The 24,868-nt window shown below is 39.5% G+C and overlaps 2 protein-coding genes across 3 annotated transcripts in view; one reads left to right on the forward strand and one right to left on the reverse strand.

Moving 5' to 3' along the window:
- Nucleotides 1-24,868, forward strand: part of ZCCHC7 (zinc finger CCHC-type containing 7) — a 216,472-nt gene that overhangs the window by 155,687 nt on the left and 35,917 nt on the right. For both annotated transcript variants that reach the window (XM_080667494.1, XM_080667495.1), the window contains exon 3: nucleotides 23,260-23,303. In XM_080667494.1, the coding sequence (XP_080523620.1) occupies nucleotides 23,260-23,303 (44 nt within the window). The remainder of the gene's footprint in view (nucleotides 1-23,259; nucleotides 23,304-24,868) is intronic.
- LOC308247812 (large ribosomal subunit protein P1-like) lies at nucleotides 379-858 on the reverse strand. The gene has a single exon (XM_080667496.1). It carries the CDS (start codon nucleotides 733-735, stop codon nucleotides 391-393), a length of 345 nt encoding a protein of 114 aa, XP_080523622.1. The 5' UTR covers nucleotides 736-858; the 3' UTR covers nucleotides 379-390.

The following is a 24,868-nucleotide window of genomic DNA, read 5'->3' on the forward strand; positions in this document are numbered from 1 at the left end:
AGCCTACTCATCATCTTCATTTGGATGTCTACTAAGATGTCACAAATCTATTATCCAAAACTAAATTGATCTTTCCCCCAAAATACGTTCATCTATAGCTTCTAGTTGCATAAACCTAGGAGTCATCCTTTACTCTTTTCTCTCTTACATTCGTATCCAATTCATCAGGAAATCTTGTTGGATCTACCTTTAGGATACATTCAGAACTTCTCCACATCTCAACACATCTGCTGCTTCTATCCTGGACAGAGGTACCATTGTTTGTTGACTGAATTATTGCAGTTATCCCCTACTGGCCTCCGTGCTTCTGTACTTGCTCCTGCCCTCCATTTTTTTTTTTCCCCAGCAATAGAGGTCAGCTTTTATTGACTGTGTTACAAAAGAGCCAATTTAGTCAAAAAGACCAAAGCCCATGTCATCATCAGACTCCTCAGATTCTTCTTTCTTTGCTTCCACTTTCTTCTCCTCAGCTGGGGCAGCAGTGGTGGAGGGGGCAGGACCTCCTGCTGGTGCTGCACTAGCTGCAGGGGCAGGTCCACCAGCCCCTACATTGCAGATGAGACTCCCAATGTTGACATTGGCCAGAGCCTTTGCAAACAAGCCTGGCCAGAAAGGTTCAACATTTACACCAGCTGCTTTAATGAGGGCATTGATCTTATCCTCCATCACAGTCACTTCATTGTTGTGCAGGATAAGGGCCGAGTAGATGCAGGCAAGCTCTGAGACTGAGGCCATGGTGAGGGTGAGTGCTGGGCGAGCGCTGCCGGGAGCGGTGCTAGTCGCCGGATGAAATGAGGGCCTCACCCCAACGCGGCCTTAGCTTCCTCAGAAGAACCAAGCACCTTACCGGCAGCTGGGGGAAGGCTGCCCTCCATTTTTTATTCTCAACAGTGTGATTCTTTATATCGTCAGTCATCATATCACCCATCTGCTCAAAACCCTTCATTGACTTTCCATTTCAGTCAGAATTATTATAATGTTCTTCAGCAACCTTCACAGACTGGTACCCCTGAACTTCTTATACTTCACCTCCCCCTCATTCACTCTGTTCTTACCATACTGGTCCCCCTGCTAGTCATCAAATACACCAGGAATATTCCTGCCTTAAACACTTTGCTTTAGTTGTTCCTACTCCTACCCCAGAAGTGCTTGTCTAATTCCCTGATCTCCTTTAAGTTTTTGCTTAAATGTCAATGAGGTCTACTTTGTCCATCCTATGTAAAATTGTAACTCATATCCAACATTCCCAATTTACATCCCTGCTCTATTTTTTCTTTATTCAAAGTATCACTATCTAACACACATCATTTACTTATTATGTTTGTTATCTCTTTCTCCCACTAGAATATAAATTCTACAAGGATAGCACTTTCTATTTTGTTCACTGATATGGCAGTAGCTCAGTACATATTTGTTGACTGAATGAATGGTAAGAGTTGAGAGTAATTACGTTTAGTTTAACCCTTGGTATACTATCCGGTTCATTAGACCCAATTTTAGCTTGAGTTTCTTTTGTAAGCATTTTTAACTATTTCTAAGAATTTATATTTCATGGCTTTTATTCTTTTTTAGAGGTCTCCAAAAGACCAGAGAAAAAATATACTTTTCTTAGTAGAATAATATTCATTCTAGCTCAGAATTACTGTATGGGTCCATTAAATCATTTTATAAATCTCAGATACATCATGGGATCCTAGTGACCTTATTTTTGCCATATTTTGAAATATTTTACTGTTTCATCATTGTAAGAATAATTTTATAATTTCTCACCAATTATTCCTAAAAAAAGAACTAAACTAATAAGAAAATAGAGGAATGATGGAATTGCCTAGGAGGAGGATGTAATAGTGAAATAACTCATCACTATTGCATCGTTCTTTAGTATTCTTATTTTTTAACCAAAATATTGCATTGTCTTTCAAGAATGTATAAAAGAAGTCTGGAGGCACCATCTTTTTTTTAGCTTTCATTAAACAAAGTTGAGAATTCGAAATTTTACATTTTCTGCCCAAAATAGCAAATAGAAGAAAATTGATAGAGGAAGCCATTTTCTAATTATTAATCAGAACATGAATGCAAAAGACAGATAGTAGTACCTAGATTTTAATGATGTGATGAACCTAATCTTTTAGGCAAAATCTCAGACTGTGATTTTTCAGAGGATATCATAGATGAATTTTCTCAAACTCAGGCATTAATGAGTGACCAATGTATTTTTAACTACAAAAAGAAAATAAGCTATTCTCATCTGGTTAGTCATTCAACAGGAAATTCTTTAGTGCGTATTTTATTATAAGAATCTGGACCATCCTGCTTGATAAAAGGAAGTGTGACTATATTCTTTCATATTTTATGTTATTTGTGTACCAGACTTTACTTGACATAGTTTGTTTCCAGTAGACAAATGCTGAAGGCAGATGTTTATGCAGGGGTGATTAGGAGGAAATAGATGATATAGAAGTGAAAAAATTAATGGACTCATCATTCTAATTGGTGTTTATAAATCTAAAAGTGAAAAGATTTGGAACTGTGGAGCAAAGGAGCAATGTATTTGAAATCTGAGATAAGTATTATCTCTTATTCCTCTATAATTTATTTGTGAAATGACTTAGATTATTAAAAGGATCCACTAGACCCAAATGATTACTGATAACTATTTTTCCTAGTATAATGCATGTATAATGAATAAGCACTGCCCTAATACTGGAGATATGAAGATGACTAAAACTTAGCCTTTTAGAGAGATGAGGTGCTAGTGGCTGGCATGGTAGTAGGTAGACTTTTCAGGCCAAGTAAATGAAACAACTAGATTGGTATTAAATACAGGAAAATTAAAAAGTTGTGTAAGAAGGGAAACCATGTATACTACATAGTCATAAATTGAATATTAACCTGAGGGGGGGGGGTGGAAGGAGAAGGAATTCAGATAGGATATTATAAGAAAACTAAATCCAGTTAACTTTTATTAGGAAATTATTAATGTTTAAATAGCAGAATGAACATTATTTAGATGTATGCAGATAAATACCAAAATAGCTGAAGAAATAGCTAAAGTGTTGAAAGTGTTTGCCTCTAGAAACTGGGAGCTGGAGTAGGAAGGAAATAACTGCTGTTTATTTCTTATACACATTTTTAGTATTATTTAAGAGTTTTTAAAACCATGTGCATTATTACTTTGATAAAATATAAAATTATGAATTTAAAGAGAAAATCTAGTCTGTATATGTATCAAATGAAGTTGAAGGCACAGGGACACTGCAACAATTCTAGGTCCAGGGTGATGATCAAATGGTGGTGACTAGAAGGAAACCAAAGTATTGGCTTGGAAAGACATTTCAAAGGAATATACTGTGTAATTGTAAGACCTGGCCTGGTTAGATAAAGGGAGTGAAGCATTTGATTAAGTAAAAGTAAATACACAGTCTGAGCCATTAATAACTAATAACAAGGAAAACATTGTATTTTCTCTTAAAAACACCATTATTTTGTTCTTAGGAAAATTCAAGAATAATACTCAAGAATGCTATTACTACAATGCTTTGATTTTTTTATTATTATTGATTAAGGTATTACATATGTGTCCTTATCTCCCCATTGTCCCCCAAACCCCCCATGCATGCCCACTCCACCCTGTTGTCTATGTCCATTGGTTAGGCTTATTTGCATGCATACAAGTCCTTTGGTTGATCTCTCTCCCTTACCCCCACCCTCCCCTGCCTTCCCTCTGAGGTTTGACGGTCTAAAAGATTCTTCTCTGTCTCTGGATCTGTTTTTGTTCATCAGTTTATGTTGTTCATTATTTTCCATAAAAGAGTGAGATCATGTGATATTTATCTTTCTCTGACTGGCTTATTTCACTTAGCATAATACAGTGTCTTCATGAGATTTGACTATATATGTAGACTATCTTAATAAAGTTTCACCATGCCAAAAAAAAAAAATCAACAAAGACATATTTTTTTAAAAAAGAATAAACTGTTTTGCATACTCACAACTATAAACCTACTTTTGCCATACCCCATAGTATTAGGTCAGGGGTCCTCAAACTTTTTAAACAGGGGGCCAGTTCACTGTCCCTCAGACCGTTGGAGGGCCAGACTATAGTTTAAAAAAAAACTATGAACAAATTCTTATGCGCACTGCAAGCCCGGGACAAGTCGGCTGCTAAGCAGGACAGGCAGCAGCACCCGGCGGACTGGATAAATGTCCTCGGCGGGCCGCATGTGGCCCACAGGCCGTAGTTTGAGGACCCCTGTATTAGGTCATAAAAAAGAATGAAATCTTACCATTTATAACAACATGGATGAACCTCGAGGGCATTATGCTAAGTAAAATAAATCAGAGAAAGACACATACCATATGATTTCACTTGCATGTAAAATATAAAAACAATAAAAATCAAGCTCATAGATACAGAGAACAGATTCATGGTTTTCAGAGGCAGATTGGTGGGTAGGTGAAATGAGTAAAGTGGGTCAAAATGTACTAACTTCCACTTATAAAAATAAAATAATTAACCATGAGGATGTAATACGTAGCATAGTAACTATCCTATCTAATAAAGAGGGAATATGCTAATTGACCCTCGTGCCATTGCAAAGATGGCGGCGCCCACAGCCAATAAATAGGGGATATGCTAATTGATTGCCCCGCCCTCAAAGATGGTGGCGCCCACAGCCAATAAGGAGGGAATATGCTAATTGACTATCCCACCCTCAAAGATGGTGGTGCCCACAGACAATAAAGAGGGAATATGCTAATTGGCTGCCACACCCTCAAAGATGGCAGTGCCCACAGCCAATAAGGAGGGAATATGCTAATTGACTGCCATGCCCTCAAAGATGGCCCACAGCCACAAGATGGTGGTGCCCAGTCCCCTCAGCCCCACCAGGGCACCTGCCTCCAGAGTCCCCCATTCCTCTCAGCCCCCCAGCCGCCCAGGGCCGGCCCAAGGCACAGGCAAGTCTCGGATGGCAGCTGCCCAGCTGCCGAGGGCCAGCCCGAGGCTCAGGCAAGCCTTGGATGGCGGCTGCCCAGCTGCCCAGGGCTGCCCAAGGCTCAGGTAACCAGGGCCTGCCGAGGCTTGCGCTGCTGGCAGTGGCAGCAGCAGAGGTGTGATGGGGGCATCGCCTTCCCCTGATCGCCAGGTTGCCTCCTGCCCCTGAGGGCTCCCAGACTGTGAGAGGGGGCAGGCTGGGCTGAGGGACCCCCCCCCCCCCGCCACCATGCACTGGGCCTCTAGTAGTTAATAATACTGTATTGCATTTTTTTTTCTGTGTTCTTTTTTTTTAAATAAATCTTTATTGTTCAGATTATTACAGGTGTTCCTCTTTTTTTTTCCCCCCATAGCTCCCCTCCACCTGATTCCCCACCCCACCCCATGCCCTTACCCCCCGCCACTGTCTTCATCCATAGGTGTAAGATTTTTGTCCAATCTCTTCCCGCACCCCTCACACCCCCTTCCCCCTGAGAATTGTCAGTCCACTCCCTTTCTATGTCCCTGATTCTATTATATTCACCAGTCCATTCTGTTCTTCAGATTTTTTACTCACTTGATTTTTAGATTCACTTGTTGGTAGGTATGTATTTGATGTCATTTTGTTGTTCAAATTTTTATCTTTACCTTTTTCTTCTTCTTCCTCTTCTTAAAGAATACCCTTCAGCATTTCATGTAATCCTGGTTTGGTGGTGATGAACTCCATTAGCTTTTTCTTGTCTGTGAAGCTCTTTATCTGACCTTCAACTCTGAATGATAGCTTTGCTGGGTAGAGTAATCTTGCTTGTAGGTTCTTGCTGTTCATCACTTTGAATATTTCTTGCCACTCCCTTCTGGCCTGCATAGTTTCTGCCGAGAAATCAGCTGACAGTCGTATGGGTGCTCCCTTGCAGGTAACTAACCGTTTTTCTCTTGCTGCTTTCAAGATTCTCTCTTTGTCTTTTGCCCTTGGCATTTTAATTATGATGTGTCTTGGTGTGGTCCTCTTTGGATTCCTCTTGTATGGGGTTCTGTGCGCTTCCTGAACTTGTAAGTCTATTTCTTTCACCAGGTAGGGAAAGTTTTCTGTCATTATTTCTTCTAATAGGTTTTCAATATTGCTCTCTCTCTTCTTCTGGCACCCCAAAAATTCAGATGTTGGTATGCTTAAAGTTGTTCCAGAGGCTCCTTACACTATCTTCATATTTTTGGATTCTTTTTTCTTTTTGTTTTTCTGGTTGGGTGTTTTTTGTTTCCTCATATTTCAGATCTTTGGTTTGATTCTTGGGGTACGTTGATCTACAGTTGAGTTTCTATATATTCTTTATTTTAGACAGTGTATGCTTAATTTCTGACTGGTCCTTTTCCATTTTTTTTGGCATTCTCATTAAGATCCTTAAAGGTCTCACTAAGTTCCTCAGAGGTTTTTAGAAGATTCTTGAGTAACCTTATCAATGTGGTTCTGAACTCTATGTCGTCCAGTAGTTTGCTTTCCTCCATTTCTTTCATTCGTGACATGTTTCTTTGTCTCTGCATTTTGGCTGCTTCCCTGTGTTGATGGAGTGGCTTTGTGTGGTAGGTGACCTATAGGGGCCAGTAGCTCAGCCTCCCCAATCACCTGAGGTGGACGCCTTTGGTACACCCCTTTGTGGGTTGAGTGCAAAGTCTTGGTGTAGTTAAGCCTTGATTGCTGTTGGTACACTGGGAGGAATTGACCTCCAGTCCAATTGGCTGTGAGGACCCGCTGTGTCTATAAATGGAAGAACTGCTGCGCTGGAGACACGCTTATGGTGCAGGACTTGTTTCAATGGGGCTTTGGTGCTCACTGAGTCTGCCTCTTGAATGTGTCACTTATGGGTGTGAGGAGTTGAAATCTGGTGTCTCACACTGACCACTAGGTACACTGGCTTCTGGATCTCCAATGGGATACAGGTCAGCTACTGTCTGAGGCCACCCAGCAGGAGCTATAGCGAGAACTACAGTTTTCTCCTCTTTGCTTGGGGTTTGGAGGTTTTGGAGCTGTCTGACCCGGGCTGCAAGTTTGCTAGGTTAAGCTGCGCTAGGGCAGGCCATTCATATGCTAAAGCGATGGCTGCCAGTTAGCTGGCTCTGCGTCTCCGACCGCGTCCCGTGCCCCAGCGCAGTAAACAATTATTCCTGCGCGCAGCTCTGCAAGCAAGCCACCCTCACTTTCCGACCCAATGGCAGACAGTCCAGCTTCTCCCCGTAGGAGTTTGGGTCCCCTGCGTCTCCCCAGAAACTGGATTTCAGAGTAATTGGGGGCTTGTCTCCCTTTGGGTTGAAAAAAGCAACGCCTGCCGCCAGCCCGGATCGCGCACCTCCGTACCTCAGCTTTTCAGCGCTGTACACGTCTCAATGCTCTTTTCTCTTTCCTTCTAGTTGTAGAACTTCCACTCAGCCAGCTTTCCCGTGGTTGTGGGTGATAGACGTTTTGTCTTTTAGTTGTAGTTTTGAAATTGTTGTGCAAGGCAGCAGTTTAGGTGTTTACCTACACCGCCATCTTGGATCCTCCCCTTTATTGCATATTTGAATGTTGCTATGAGAATAAATCTTAAAAGTCCTCATCACACACAAAAATTTTTATACCTATGTATGGTGATGGATATTAACTAGACTTATTTTGGTGATAATTTCACAGTGTATACATATATCTAATCATTATGTTGTACGTCTGAAACTAATATATGTTATATGTCAATTATACCTCAATAAAATAAATAAATAAAATTAAAATAAAAAAAAAAAAACTAACAACAGGGAAGACAGTGTTTGAGCCACTTTCAAGTGGGATTGTAAAAATGAGTTTTGCTTTGAATGTTATGTTTGCAGTAGCTGTAATATAGACATTTGTGATATATCCTATAAATGTGAGCCTGGACATATTTGGTCTTAAGATCTGGAGAGTGATTTGAAGAAAAATTGACCAAAATAAATGATAATAAAAGCAAAGTGTTTGGAGTGACTTGTTTCCCTAAGAGAAGTGAACAGAGACAGAGACATTGAAGAAAATACATACGTTTACACACAAAGTTCATGATAGGTACAGAAAAAGATAAAAGATTCAGGAAGGGGTAAAGAAGTGTTAAATAGAAGGGTGACTGATAGAATATAGCTTCCAGTTTGGTATTTTTACCAGCAGGTAGATACCAACTTTTATATAGCCTTTGAATCATCTCTAGAAACCTGTAATGTATGTTTTAAAGTAACGTCTTGATTATAAAGTTTAAATGTGTTTTATATGTGGTTGTCCTCTTACAAGTATTTCAAGTTGTCTGTATGGTATATTTTACTTTTTGCCTTTTGAGGTGGGGTGCAGGTGGGGACCAGGCACCATAGGTAGATACCTTTAAAAGAAGAAAAAACATGGTGCAGCCACTTTGGAAAACAGTTTGGCAGTTCAACAAAAAGTAAACACAGAATTACCATATCACCCAGCAAATCCACTTCTAGATATACACCTAAGAAGTGAAAATATACATCTAAACAAAAATTTGTAAGGAAGTGTTCATTGGAACATTATTGCTAATAATCAAAAAGTGGAAACAATGCAAATAGTCACTAAATGATGAATGGACAGATAAAATAAAATTTCATTGTGGTATATCAGCATAGTAGAATATTATTTGCCCATATTAAAGAGATGATATACTAGACACATTATGCTAAGTGAAAGAAACCAGTCACAGAGGGCTACATATTGTTTGTTTCATTTATACAAAATGTCCAGAATAAGCAAATCCATAGAGACAGAAAGTAGATTAACAATTCCCAAGGACTGGAGAGAAGGAGAATGGGGAGTGATTAACATTGAATTATACATGGTAAAAGGGTGAGTTTTATGGTATATGAATTGTATCTTAATTCAAAAATTTTAACATAAAGCAAATATGTATTGGGCCTTCCTCTAAAGTAAAAAATCTGCCAACATAAAGCTCATTCTGACTTTGAAATTAAATAAATTCACCCATTAACTAAAAGTGTTTGTATTGTTTTCCCTTTTCTAATAACTGTTTTTAAGTAACACCTTTGATATTGTATATTTAGCAAGACCTATTCTTCCAGATGGATGCAAAAAGTTTTGTGACATCTCTTTGTTTATTAAAAAACTGACTAAAAAAGAAAAGGAAAAGAAGAAAAACAACTCCCATAAACATAATTGACTGTTTTTGTTCATAATTTTTTCCTTTCTAGTCTTGTTATTTATTTTCATTTGAGAAGTCTTTTATTTCTAAACACATATTTAGAGTCTTATTTCTAAATAAACATTAGTCAGGTGGTTTACTGACTACATCCTTGGGGCAGAGGGAATAAAGGATGATAGAGAACTGTGTGTGTCTGTGTCTGACTGTCTTGTCTGGTGACACACAAAAGCCTTTATGGAACTGATATCTTTGCAAGAGCTCTATATAACCCTGTGCCAAGCACCTGTGTTTATTTCCTCTTTCTTCTTCCTCCTCTACCTCTAAAAAAAGAAAAGCTAAATCCCCATTTATTGTTTACATACATTTAAAAATATAAATTGTTTCTGGTAAATTTAATGTGATTTAAAATAAGTGAACAATTTGATACCTAACTTGCAAATGCTTCTATTAAAATTTGCTTTATTTAAATTATTGCCAGTACAAAATTTTAATGACTAAAATGGTTTTGTGACCAGTGTTAAATGGAAATATATAAATTAGAGAAAACCAAGACAGAAATAAAGAGCAGTTTGAGAAGAATGCAAGTTGAATAAAGTGGCTCAACCCACAGGGGATTTGCATGTGGCATTGTGTGTATTTCAAAAGTTTCCGTTGAAATAACAGATGCTGCTGATGAAATTGGGAATAGTAACTTCATTTGTGGCTGGCTCGGTTGCTTATTAGAAGTGAGAAGATCCCAGGAGGAAATCTGGTATAGTAGAAGTAGGCTCAGGAAAGGATATGACATAAATAATATGACAGCTTCATCTTTGTGATCTTTAAACCATAAACACTGTCTAGTTAACAGGCATGATTATCTGTATATATTTAGTTATATTTGGTGTGCATCCTGTGTTTGCCAAGTGATGTTATTCAATAACTGATATTTTAAGTCTTTTTAGTTCCTAGAGTTGCTTATTACAGAAATTCCAAGTTTTAAGTCTTAAAACTAAAAGTTCAAGTTTTCAAAGTCTTACTGAACTTTTATATACACAATGATAGTCCATTAAATTATCTATTTGGCTATGTACCCAAGTTTAGAATAGTGTTTATTCACACAAGTATGCATATGAATGTTTCCCTTTTTTCTTTTTAAATTTTTTCTAATGTAATTTGAAGTATGCAAGATGTGCTAATAACTGGATAGATATACAAAACAGATGGGTCTCAGTCCATAGAGATGTAGCGAGGGAAATAAAATATTTATTAATATATTTCTTAATACATGGTTTAGAAATTTTTCCTAGTTTAAGGCATACAAAATAACATGCTTTTGGAATATGAGTGAGGTAGAAAATACTTCTATCAGAGAGAAATTTTTTTAAAAGTTATTTAAGTAATTCATTCACTAAACATCAGTACCTATGATAACAAGCAATTGTGCTTTGGTGTTTGTTTGGAAGATACAGCGATAGAAATGACATGGTTAAAGTCCAGGAGGTTATAGAGGTGAGAGTGATCATCTCTGCTTTTGAAGGGCTATCAGGGAAGACTTCAGAGGAGGAGGTGACACATGATTAGGTACTTGGAAGACCCAAACCTAATTTCCATGTGGTTGAAAGTAAGTTTGTGTTCCAGGGAATATATGCATAGACAGAGTTGCAGAGAACAGCAATATATGTTGGGGACATTATTAGGCATACCTGTAGTATTGGGACCAGGAAGATGAAGCTAGAGAAATAGATAAGGGCCAAAGTACAGGTGTTACATCTCATACAGAGGAGTTTCACATTTATTCTATAGGTACAGAGGGCAGAATGTATTCATATTTCCATTTTAGAAACATTACTTCAGTAACAGTGGAATGGAAAAGGGGTTGTGGTGTTAGAGATAGAACTTATTTTTATAATCCAGGTGAGAAATTAAATGTCTCTGGGCCAACATAATAGCATTGAGGTCGTTAGGATACAGAATTTTTAGGATGTGGTAATTGCATGAAAAGTGAGAGGGAAGAGTTGAGGTTTTCGATATGGAAAATAGACTAAGATCCAAGGAGGAGAGGTAGAGTTGTTTGTTTTCAAGAGAGAAATGCAAGGAATGGAGAGAAAATGAATTCATTTTTAGTGATTATGAATTTGAATTACCTATGTCTAATCCAGGTATCCCATAAATCAGGAACTCTATAAAAGATTTGACCTAGAGATATAGATTTGGTTTCTTCTGTGGGCATGTATGACATAACCTGGGACAAAGAATATAGAATGAGGAGAAGGAAGACAAAGAGTAGAACATTGGTTACTTGCTAGTAACCAATGGAAGAAAAGGAAACCACGAAGGGAGACAAGAAGTAGGAAAGTGGTTTGTTATATCAGCTAAGACAATTATTAATGCTCACAGAGGTCAAGTGAGAAAAGTACTGACTATTATCTATTTGCATTGATTGACTGAGAAATTGAGCATTAAAGGATATTCAGAATTTGTAATCAGGGAAATTGGATGGGTTAGGTGGAGAATTGGGCAAAGAGGAAGACAGTGTTGGAGATTAAGGGAATACAGTGAGCTGACGTTCAGAGGTGGAGAAACACTGAGAGTGTTAAATTACGAGTAGGACATTTCGGTTTAAAATATTAGGTGTATTAAAAGGGAGTGGGAGCATTAACTTAGAAATGTAATATTGTTCATTTGTCTTTTATGCTATAACTGCCAAATTATTTAACCTCAAGTTGTCTGGTGGGAGGGTTATTCACCATCTTGTTTTATCTTGTTTATGATTTCTTGACGATTTCACTGTGTTTTAGAGGAGTGAAAGAGTGCCGTCTCATATGAGTCAGTTTGGGTCAGCAACTGAATGACTAGATATTGAGAAGGCCCACAATCTTGTGCCTTAGTGATTGCATGTATATACCAACCAGTGTGTGTTTTTTCCCCAGTTCCCAACTGTAAGCTGCCAATTGATAGCCTCACAGATTATTTGGGAAAAAAACAGTTGCTAAAGGACTTACATATTGTAAGGAAGACTGTTTAGGCAATATAGTCTTCATGATAAGTTAATTGCTCATTGGTAGATTACATTCAGTATTTTTGTTAAATAACCTGTTTTTCTTCTTCTTTTTTTTTTTAAATATCTTTTATTGATTTTTTACGAGAGGAAGGGAGAGGGACAGAGAGTTAGAAACATCAATGAGAGAGAAACATTGATCAGCCTCCTCTTGCACACCCCCTACTGGGGATGTGCCCACAACCAAGGTACATGCCCATGACTGGAATCGAACCTGAGACCTTTCAGTCCACAGGTTGACGCTCTATCCACTGAGCCAAACCAGTTAGGGCTAAATAGCCTGTTTTTCCAAATAATAGTGGACATTTTGTCTTTTTTAGAACTTTGTTAATTAAATCATTATTCTGTTTTAAAAAAATAAAATTAGCATGGTTATTTTGTTAACATATTAATGCTTTTTAGAATTTTTAACCCAATGATAGCACAGATTACTCTATGGCAAGCACTGTGTCTGGTCATCTTTCTTCTCTTACACTGTCTTTTACATGAGAGATATTCAGTAAATATTTGTTGAAAATTAACGACACCACGTTAAGTGAAAACATTTTACAACTTGAGGGAAGTCGCATTTACATTCTTAACTAATGAATGGTGGCAAAATAAGTTTTTATATCTGATTTGCTGAATATTAAATTCTAGCCCATTGTATGTTGAGAAAATCATAAATATATACCTTCTCACTAAATGTATTGAGATTTACAATTTTAGATATAACAAATTAGGATATTTAGAAAATTTAAGGCATCTATGGCTTCCTTATAAGAAGGAGCTATAGGGTGTTAGGCTCAAGAAAAGATTATTCTTAGTTCCTGGCACCTAATCAGCAAATGACCAGCCGGGTGTGCTCAACTAAGTCAGTCTGTAATCTTTGGTGATCTTTGGGAAAACATTTTACTAACTCCTATTTCCTGTCATATTATTCCAAAGGTAGAGAGAACTAGCTCTCTAATTGTCCGTGGCTGCTCTCTTGGCAAAGGAAAGATATTCAGCTATTCTCGCCTACCAGGCAGACTAAGAATAACTGAAGCGGAGTATGAACAGGTTTTGATCCTAAGAAATCTAGTCCAAACTATTTTCTTTAGATCCTTTGGAAACTGAATTCAGCCTTATGGGTAAATAGCTCCATTGGTACTACATTCCACAGAAAGCACCAGTTGCCACTTTTTATGGATAGTACACATAGAAAAGTTAACATTTGAAGAAAAGAAGAAAATTAAAAAAAAGAAAAAAAGAAAAGTGAACATTTGTGTAACCATAACATACAGGATTGTTCTGAGGATAAAATGTATATTTAAAACAATTTATAGACTCTGAATCACGATATAAATGTGAAAGATATTACCATGCAGTAAGAAAGAGAGAGAGAAATAGGAGAATAGTTCCACAAGTAGGTGAAAATGTGGGAGGGAAATGTGCAAGTTTATGGGTTCACTTTTTCTTTCGGGTTCACTTTTTTCTTTTGAAGGTTTACTTCAGGAGAGATGAAATATTCTGGTAGTTGCTTGGTGTAAACAGAGCACCCTATATTATTGTTTGCTATCTCTGCCTTCATCATTACTACTCTGATAGAAAGAGTTCCTTGGAGAGCTCGCAAAGGAGGAAGTCAAGACTTTTTAAGTTCACCTGAAAGGGGACATGCAAAACATCTTAAATGGAAGAATAGCTTTGATATTAATCATACATGTTTCAGGTAAAAAGCTTCTTATAAGAAATAGTATTTTAATTCTCAGTATTCTTTATAGTATATAAAGAGGTCTGTGGAAATTCCTAGTAAAAGAATTATTACACCCTTATTTCCAATCAAACTATACTGTTTGCTCTATTCTTTTACCTCTCCCATTATGTTGCATGTGCCTTTTGTTTTTACTAGTGTCTGCCTTCATCTTTTCTATTAAAATCCTATACAAGACTTCTGCTTCCAGCCATATTATGTTAACTTATCCCACACTTGCCCTCCTGAGAAGAGATAAGGAAATTCACAGACAAGGACTTTAAAATTAAAACAGTTGTTACTGCTCTGGCCAGTTTGGCTCAGTGTTTAGAGTGCTGGCCTATACACCAAAGGGTTGAAGGCTCTATTCCTGATCAAGAGCACGTACCTGGGTTGCAGGTTCCATCTCCCATTCCGATCGGGGCAAGTCTCTCTCACATTGATGTTTCTCTCTTTCCCCCTTCCCTTCCACTGTCTCTAAAAAACCAATGGTAAAAATATCCAAAAAACAGCTGTTATAAATATACACAGAGGTTGGAAGGAAAAGATAAATAAGGAGATAAGGAGAGAAATGGAAGATATAAAAAAAGGAAGCAAATGGAACTTCTAGAACTGAAATATATAATATTTGAGATAAAAAATTTACTACTGGATGGGCTTAAGTACAAATTAGAGGAATAAAAGGAAGTATAAGAGTTTATTATGGACAATTTTATGCCAATAATTTTGACCATTTAGAAGTAATAGACAAATTATTTGAAAGTCACAAATTATCAAAACTGGCCCAGGAAGAAATAGAAAATATAAATAGCTCCATATTTACTAAAGAAATAGAATTTCTATTTTAAATCCTTTCTACAAGTAAAATTCCTGATTCACAAACAAGAAAAACCCTAATTCAAATGACTTTACTGATGAATTCCATCAGATACATAAGGAGAAATCACCAGTCCTACACAAACTCTTCCCAACACTTTCCAATTCTTATGAGGCCAGTTTTACCCCAATACCAAAACTGGACAGAGACATTATTATAAGAATATAAAGCAATATCCATCATGAACTCAGATGTAAAAATTGTTAATAAAATACTAACAAATTGAATTCTACAATCTATATATCAAAGGCTAATATGCTAAGTGACCCCTCGCGAGTTCAACTGGGAGACCAGGAGTTCAATCGCTCTCTATGACGTGCAGTGACCACCAGAGGGCAGCGCAAAATGAAGGGAGGCCCCGTCCAGCAGCTGGCAGTCAAGGAAGGGAGGCCCCGGCCGGCAGCTGGAAGGCCCTGATCACCGGCCAGGCCTAGGGACCCTACCCATGCATGAATTTTGTGCACTGGGCCTCTAGTATATTATAAAGAATAGTACATCATAACCAAATGTGTTAATCCTAGAATACAAGGTTGGTTTAATATCACTGTAATTCATCATATTAACAGAAAATGAAAGACATTTGCAGGATGCAAAGTGAGCAAACAAAAATCAATTGTATTTTTATAAACTTGTAACCAAAAATTGAAAAATGGAATTAAAAATAAGCCATTTGCATAATAAAGAAACATGAAATACTCAGGGATAAATTTAATAAAATATATGCAAGACTTGTTCACTGAAACCTATAAAACTGCCTAGAAGAATTAAAGAAACCAAAATAGATTAAGAAATACACCATATTTATGTTTTGGAAGACTTGATATTGTTAAAATATCTTCCCAAGCTAATCTATAGATGTAACAAAGTATCAATCAAAATTCCAGCAGGCTTTTTTGTAGAAATTGACATTTATTCTAAAAATTATACAGAAATCAAAAGGGTCTAGAATAGCCAATGCAGTCTTGTAAAAGAACAAAAAAAAGTTAGAAGGCTTACTCTGTGTGATTTCAAGATTTTTAAATAAAGCTTCAGTAATATAGACTGTAGTACAGGATAAGATAGACATATAGCTCAGTGTAACATAATAGAACTCCCAGAAATTGACCCACATGTATATAGTCAATTGACTATCAACAAAGTTGCTAAGGTAATTCAATGAAGAGAAAGGATAATCTTTCCAAGAAATGATGGTAGAACAACTGGATATTCATATGTGGGGGAAATGGATAATAACTAAACATAAAAAGCTAAAACTATAGAACTTTAGAAGAAAACACAGAATGTGTTTGTAACCTGAATAGGCAAATTTCTTTGGGCACAGAAAACATTGTCAAGGGGGAATTTGTCAAGTTTATTACACCTTTTGTTTTCCTAATAACACTGTTTAAAAAATAAATGAAAGAGCAAGGCACACTGGGAAAAAATATTTGCAGATCACATGTCTGATAAAAGACTGGTATTATCTATATATCTATCTAATAATAGTGGAATATGCAAATTAGCCGGGAGGCCGTAGCATCACGACCAAACAGCAGGGACCTGAGGCTGCATGGCACCTGGCCGGTGCAAGGGACCTCAGGATGCACCTCGCACCCTGCAGGGTTTGACGGGGACCTCAGGCCACATGCCCTCCCTCCCCCCCGCCCCAGTGCTGGGCCGGGGTACCTCAGGCCATGCCCCCACTTGGTGGGGCTTGATGGGGGACCTGAGACTACACCCCCCCCCCACCTGGTGCCGGGCCGGGGGACCTGAGGCTTTGCCCCCTACCTGGAGGGGCTTGACGGGGGTGGGGCCAGGTTGGTCTGGGTCTCACCCAATGGGCATGGTGCTGGCCGGGTCTGGGTCTCCTGCATTTTCGAAGCGCGTGCAGGTGGTGGGCAGCGACTTGACTGTAGGTCTCGCAGCACACCCCAGAGTCTGACAGGAGGGAGATTTTCATATACATTTTACTAATTTTCTTTCATCTCTGATACTTCTACTATAGAGAAAGGGCAAATAGCAATATTAAAATACTAGAGGCCCGGTGCACAAAATTCGTGCACGGGGGGGCGTGTCCCTCAGCCCAGCCTGCACCCTCTCCAATCTGGGACCCCTCGAGGGATGTCCGACTGCCCGTTTAGGCCCAATCCTACCGGTATGATCAGGCAGTCGGACATCCCTCTCACAATCCAGGACTGCTGGCTCCCAACTGCTCGCCTGCCTGCCTTCCTGATTACCCCTAACTGCTTCTGCCTGCCAGCCTGATCACCCCCTAACCACTCCCCTGCCAGCCTGATTGATGCCTAACTGTTCCTCTGCCAGCCTGATTGCCCCTAACTGCCCTCCCCTGCCATCCTGGTCACCTCTAACTGCCCTCCCCTGCAGGCCTGGTCACCCCTAACTTCCCTCCCTTGTAGGCCTGGTCCCCCCCAACTGCTCTCCCCTGCAGGCCTGGGTCCCCCTCAACTGCCCTTCCCTGCAGGCCGGGTCGCCCCCAACTTCCCTCCTCTGCCGGCCTGGTCACCCCTAACTGCCCTCCCCTGTAGGCTTGGTCGCCCCCAACTGCCCTCCCTTGCAGTCCTGGTCCCTCCCAACTGCCCTCCCCTGCTGGCCTGATCGCCCACAACTGCCCTCCCTTGCAGACCTGGTCCCTCCCAACTGCCCTCCCCTGCTGGCCATCTTGTGGCGGCCATCTTGTGTCCACATGGGGTCAATCATCTTGTGTGTTGGAGTGATGGTCAATTTGCATATTATTCTTTTATTAGATAGGAGGATTAAACAGGATAGAGGCCTGGTGCACAGGTGGGGGCCTGCTGATTTGCCCTGAAGGGTGTCCCGGATCAGGGTGGGGGTTCCCTTGGGGCATGGGGAGGCCTGGGTGAGGGGCTTGTGTTGGTTTGCAGGCTGGCCACGCCCCCGGCAACCCAAGTGGAGGCCCTGGTATCTGGGATTTATTTATCTTCTATAACTGAAACTTTGTAGCCTTAAGGGGAGGCCAAGGCAGGCCAGGGAAGGCGGAAAGCTTGGCTTCCTCCATTGCCAGGGAAACCCAAGCCTCCTGCTCTCTCCGTGGCCGCAGCCATCTTGGTTGGGTTAATTTGCATACTCATTCCTGATTGGCTGGTGGGCGTGGTTTGTTAGTGTAGCGGAGGTACAATTTGCATATTTCTCTTTTATTAGATAGGATTTCCTTTAATTAATTCCCTTTTAATGTACATGAATTTTGTGCACCAGGCCTCTAGTATGTGTGTGTGTATGTATGTGTGTGTGTATATATATATATAACAGCCTAAGCAACCGGACGACTGGCCGGTAGCTATGATGTGCACTGACCACCAGGGGGCAGACTCTCAACGCAGGAGCTGCCCCCTGGTGGTCAGTGTGCTCCCCACAGCCAACCTCCCACAGCAGGCCAAACTCCCACGGTCCCCCCCCCCCCCCCCCCCCCGCCAGCCACCGGCACCAATCCGCCCCGATCAGGACTGCGTGAGACAGCCCCGATCGGCCCCATTCGCCAGCTAAGCCGAGGGACCCCACCTGTGCATGAATTCATGCTCTGGGTCTCTAGTAATATATAAGGAACTTTTGTGATTTAACAAAAAAAAAGACAGCCACCCAATAAAAATAACCCAATTTAAAAACAGGCCAGAAATTTGAATAGTTTTTGAAAGAAGACATACGAATGGCAAATAAATGCATAAAATATGCTCAACATCATTAGTCATCAGAGTAATGTCCATTAAAATCCTAATGCGCTACTACTTCACACCCATTTTAAGGCTAAAATTTAAAAGACTGACCATTCCAGCCCTGGCCAGGTGGCTCAGTTGTTAAGCATCATCCCATTTACCAAAAGGTGGCAGGTTCGATTTCCAGTCAGGGCACGTAAGTAGGTTGCAGGTTCAATCCCCTGTTGTATTCCATGTACTGAAGACAACCGATTGATGTTTCTCTCTTGTTCTCTCTCTAAAAATAAAAATAAAAATCCATAAAATAACATCAGGTGAAAATAAAATCGAAGACTGACAATCCCAGGTGTTGACAAGATTATGAAACTACTTGAACTCTCATAAATTGCTGATGGTAATGTACTATGGCATAACCTCTTTGGGAAAACTTGCCAGTTCCATATAAAGGTAAAGATATACTTTAGTAACTCTACTTCTAGGTATTTTTCCAAAAGAAATGAAAACTTATGTCAATTAAAAGGAAGACTTTTGCAGAATGTTTATTGCTTAATTCATAACTGCCCAAAATTGGAAACAACCTAAATGTTCATCAGGAGATGAGCAGCTAAACTATTATATCCAGACACTAGAATACTGCTCAGCTATTAGAAAGGAACAAACTACTACCCAACAACATGGATGAATCTCATTAATAAAAGAAGCGAGACACAAAGTTATATATAATATATGATACTATTTATACAGGGTAAGGCAAAAGTAGGTTTACAGTTGCTCATATGGAAAATAATACAATCTATAATAATAAAAGGGTAATATGCTAATTAGACCGGACAACCAAACAACCTTCCAGATGTCATTCCAGACATCCTTCCTGACAAAGCTGCAGCAGTGGGGGCCAAGGCAGAGGCAGTTAGGGGTGATCAGGCAGGCAGGCAGAGAAGTTAGGAGTGATAAGGCAGGCAGGCAGGCGAGCAGTTAGGAGCCAGCAGTCCCGGGTTGTAAGAGGGATATCCGACTGCCCCCAACGGGTCCTGGATTGTGAGAGGGTGCAGGCCGGCTGAGGGACACCCCCCCCCACCCGTGTGTGAATTTCGTGCACCAAGCCTCTAGTAATTAATAAGTAATAATACAAAAATAAACTGTGTTTCACATACAACTGTAAACCTACTTTTGCTCCACCCTGTATGTGGTCCTAGAACCAGCAAAATAATCTATCATGACAGAAAGCAAATCAGTGGTTGCCTAGGGTAGGGGATTGACTGCAAATGTGCACAAGGTAACACCTGGCATTTTTGGATGGTGGAAATCTTATACATTTGATTTTTGTGGTGGATACATAGATTGTACATTTGTCAAAATTCATCATACTGTATTCTTTACATGGGTATGTTTTATAATTCGTAAATTACACCTCAATAGCATTTCCTTTATGGCACAGCCTTCTCTGACTTTTTTCCCCTTTTTCCCCCCTTCTCCCTTAAATTTAGACATCTCTAAATTTATCATAGTATTTTTGTATTCTTTTTCCATTTGTCTCCTTGTGTTTTACTGGGCTATACACTCTTATTCATCTTTGTTTACACTATTCCACCTTGCTCCTTGTAACCTTTCAATATGTTTGTTAAACTGAGTTGATTTAATGCAAAGAAAGAGTTATCAGCTATTGTTCTTACAGTTCTGAAGTCTGAAAAGAATCACAGGCCTAGATATTAGCAAAACAAGGCTGTAAGTCAGCTAAGAATTGATATTAGGCATCTTTAGGGCAATCCCATTTTATACTCATTGCACCCGGTGGAAGATGAAAGATGAGTACTCCTGAGCCCTGTGGGAAGTTGGCTTTAAAGCAAGGCACCGTGTGCCAGTTGCAAAGCCCCGGAGGATGTAGGTAACTAGATTAAATGACAATGTTTTTTATTTCATAATGAATGAAAATCTGGTTAAATCACATAAATGTTGTGCTAGAAGTTACCATGGGTACCATTAATCCCTTATTATACAGACCCAGAGAGGATAAAAACCTGCCCAAAGCCACACAGCAAATGATAGGGTTAAAACTGGAACCTAGGTTTCTACCCAGTCCCATACCCGTTATTTTGCACAGTGGAGAACTAGCTAGCTGCCTGTGGAAATTCTAATGAGTTGCCCCATATACAGAAACTCTCGTTAGGTTGGGAGTTGGAATTAAGCAAACAGGATAGATAAAAAAACAAGGGCAGGAGTCAGCTGTCATTTCCAAGATGGAACCATGGGTAAGGGGAAGAGTTGATGTATATGTTCCTGATTATGTTCTTGTTCATTTTCCACTAAGAAGTCTGATTTAATCTCCAATTGAAACTTGTTTTGTGTACTTGTCGATATATTTTCCAAAGTTAGTATATACTGTAGCTTGTTGAAGAGAAGTTAGTACTTACCCCAGAATATTGATGAATTCTAAGTGGAGTGGATCTCCCTCTCTCAAACCTTCCCTTTTTTCACTATTCCCTGTTGTGTGTAAATTTATTGTGGATAGAGGGTGGCAACAGTTGCTATTTTGCATTTCACTGGTTTTGAATTTCATTTTTTAAGGACAATATGAAGGCAGTTTTATAATTAAAGTGAATTTAAGCGGTCATTTTGAATTTTAATGATGAAGGACATTGAGTTACAAAAGGCAGCTTTGAAAGCTACAGCAAAGCTTGCTCCTTAGATGAATCCTTTGAATGAAAGAATAATAGCATGGTCGGTGATGATGAAGAAATGGGAACTGCTGCTATTTAATGTATTCTCCACTCTCAATATATGGATGCAGCCTCCAAATTTTACAAAGGAAATAATCATCAGCACAGCATCTCTGCTCTCCTTTGGATTGGTCTTTTTGTAAAGCAGCCTCTTGGGTTTTCTCAGTAAAAGTATTTTATTTTAAAATATATATCTCTAAACACTTACTCCTGGTAGGCCTGAGAAAATGTAGATTACTTCATGTCTCTTCAAAACTCCTTTCAGAGAAAAGAGTCAAGCTCAATTTGTGTTTTTGAGATAGAGAAGAAGAGTAGATAGGAGGAAAGAGGAAATCTTAACTTTGCTTTAGGGGAGAAAAAAGTCTTTCAGTCCTTTGTTGACTCCTTAGCTTCTGCATTAGTCATATGTCCCTTCCTCCTGGGCAAAGGTGGACCAAAGGAATAACAACCATGTGCTGTTTTGTAAAGGAGCAGTGCAAAGAGAAGAAAATAGCAGATAAAGAAAAATGTAGGGCTCCCCACCCCCACCCCTGGGTTTTTTGTTTTATTTTTAGATCGACCAATGGTTTCAGGATATTTGGCCTCCTCTTGCTTTTTTACTTTACTATTTTTGATGCTAGTTAAAAAACAGTACTGAATTCTTAGCCCTAATCATGAGATAGTGTTCAAAATCCAAATTTTTTAAATGTTAAAATGAAAGTCAACTACAGTGGGAAGCTAGTGGACACAGTTAATACTGATTTTGGAATGAAAAAATTCCCTGTAACTACTTGGATCCAAAATGGTGGGGGGAAGGGGAAAGGCTGTGAGGTAACTGACAATGAAGAGCTTAATAAGAGAAAAAACAAAATGTGGGAGCACTCAGTAATGAGTAACTCACTGAATAGGCAAAGGTCAAGGTTGTATACCAGCTTAACAAAGAGGAGGATTTAGGGCTTCAGGAGATAGGTTTTACCCTGGCTAGTGTGGCTCCGTTGGTTGGACCGCCTCCCATGCTCCAAAGGATTGCTGGTTGGATTCCCCAGTAGGGGGCGTGCAGGAGGTGGCTGATGGATGTTCTCTTCTCTCTTGGATGCTTCTGTTTCTCCCTTTTCCTTCCTCTTTCTCTAAAAATCAATAAAAATGTTTTTTAAAATCAGTAAAGAATATTTAAACAGAAGATAGAAAGTTTTGATGATGCTTGTTTATACAGTTTTTTTTGGAATGTCCCTGTTACCCAAGGTCAGTGACTTCACTAACAGGACACCTGCAGTGGTGGTGGGGGGTCGCTAACTCTCAAAGCTCTGCTATAGTCAGATAAGGGAAGTTCAGGTAAAATCTCTTTCTGCTTGCCGAAACCGGTTTGGCTCAGTGGATAGAGCGTCGGCCTGCGGACTCAAGGGTCCCAGGTTCGATTCCGGTCAAGGGCATGTACCTGGGTTGCGGGCACATCCCCAGTAGGGGGCGTGCAGGAGGCAGCTGATCGATGTCTCTCTCTCATCGATGTTTCTAACTCTCTATCCCTCTCTCTTCCTCTCTGTAAAATATCAATAAAATATATTAAAAAAAAATCTCTTTCTGCTTTTGTTTTAGGTTTTTGGTCCCTTCACTGATCTATAATAATAAAAGGGTAATATGCTAATTAGACCAGACGTCCTTCCTGACAAAGCTGGGCTGGAGGGAAGCCAGCCGGTCCCGGGTGTCTGCAGATGGCCCGGGGGAAGCCAGCCCGGGTCCTGGGTGCTGGAGGGACACCAGTGCCGGCAGCCAGGGGGAAGGGAGGCCTACTCTTGCATAAATTTTCGTGCATTGGGCCACTAGTTTTCTTATATTTGTTTATAGTTTCATAGTTTTCAAAGCATTTTCACATATCTCATAGGATTCTGTTTTTAGGTAGACAGGGCAAATACTATTATTCCCATTTTATGGGTAAGAAAACTGAGGTTAAGAGAGGTTAAGTATTTTGTTCAGAGCCACACAAGTAATGATCCAAGGTACAAGGTTAAGGTATTCACATCTCTCACTATACCTTTGAAGTTCAATTTCAGTACTAAAAAATTAAATAATTTATTGTCCATCTATAAGTGCTTTAAAGATGTCAAAGATTAAGTAACATTTTATTTATTTTGTAGGAGAAGATGGTGTAAACTGGTTCATCAGTGACAAAGATGTTGAGGTAAAATCAAATTGTTTTTGATGTTATGAATAATAGATTAATAGTTTTTTTATTCCTAATTTTCTTTCACTTCATTATGATAACTTAATAAATCTTTTAAAAATAGCAACAACCTGAGTATCTTGTAAGAAGAAGTTTGATTTCAGTTTATGGGTAATTGAATTTTGGGAGGCGTGGTTCAGCCTTGATTTTTGTCAGTCACTTAATTACCGTAATGAGTTAGTTCCCATTCCTTTCTGTTTCTTCTCTGAGGTGGTTAGTCCCCCTCAACTCATATTGCCTGGTACCATTAAAAATCAACACCGGAAATAACTGCTTCTTCAGTGTAAGGAAATGGTTAGGCTATATTTAGGATGTGGCAGGTGTTTATTAGCCTTAATTGTGGCAGATGGCTAGAAAAGAGAATAATTTTACAAGTTGGTAAAAGAGAAGTTTTAAGCGATAATTAGGTTATGACATCTTGGCGTCTACTTGGCCAATTCAGCAAAATAACAAATAAAAGATTAAAGTTTTTTCAAAGATGGAATTCTACCAAACAAGATAAAAGCATGGTTGGCATTTACATATTCCTCTCTAGATATCCATATGATGTGCTTTGCTAATATTTTCTTGCAAGATACTAGCTTTTGGCTAGAATATGGGACAGCTAGCTAGCATTGGGTCATTGTAGGTAGAATGGATTTTCTAAAGGACTCTGGTGGGAGGAAATTAATATCATTCTCTCTTAGAAATTATAATTCAGTTTATAGGCAGTAACCCTAGGCTATTCATTAGAAGGAATGTATTCATTAGCTATATAGTTTTATAACTTTATAAAAGAGAAATTCATTTTAAAAAACACCATTCCCTAACTAAAAACTTAAGCAAGCTTCGCATTCAGAAAAATGTGGTATATATTCAGATATAGAAGTCAGCAATATCTTTGACTCTGAATGCCACCAGCTTGTCTGATGCACACCAGTGCCCTTGCTAGGCCCGAACTGTAAGCAGAGAAAGATACAGAAGAAATGGAACCATCTGGAGAATGTAAAAGAATGGAGGGAAGGGGCAGACAAAAAGGAGAGTTGTCTTTCCAGTGTTATGCCCAGATTTCGTGATCCCCAAAGACCACCAGGGAGCTGAGTCCGATGCAAAAGCAAAAAGCCTTTATTCGAGCTAGCTCAAGCTCCCCGTCCACCACACTTGCCGACACAGCGGCAAGAGGCAGAGAGAGAGAGCCCCAGGCCCCAAACGCGCTGATTTATAGGGGGCCTGGGAGGGGTAGGAGGGGTGAGGTAGTGTGGCCTCCACTGATTGGTCGGGGTCAGGTTGCACATGGGGGCAGGGCGCGGCTTACTTTCCTCTTGCATTTCTATTGGCTAATTCAAAAGTGTGGGTTGGGCTCTTGGAGAGGTTCTAGGGCGGGAACCTGACTCCACGAGGTGGAGGACATGGAACAAAGGGAACATGGAGTCGGTCTCTCCCCGCCCTTTCACCAGCACACCTTTTAGGTTTTTCTAACTCCTTTTAAGAACACAGTGTTCCATGTTGCTGAGTTCTAAATTGAACTGACTATGACTATTAAC

The sequence above is a fragment of the Plecotus auritus genome, assembly GCF_963455305.1.
Source record: "Plecotus auritus genome assembly, chromosome: 5".
In the NCBI taxonomy this organism is placed as follows: Eukaryota; Metazoa; Chordata; class Mammalia; order Chiroptera; family Vespertilionidae; genus Plecotus; species Plecotus auritus.

Excerpts from the sequence above, each read along its gene's own strand:
- LOC308247812 (XM_080667496.1), bottom strand. The coding sequence starts at position 735 with ATGGCCTCAGTCTCAGAGCTTGCCTGCATCTACTCGGCCCTTATCCTG.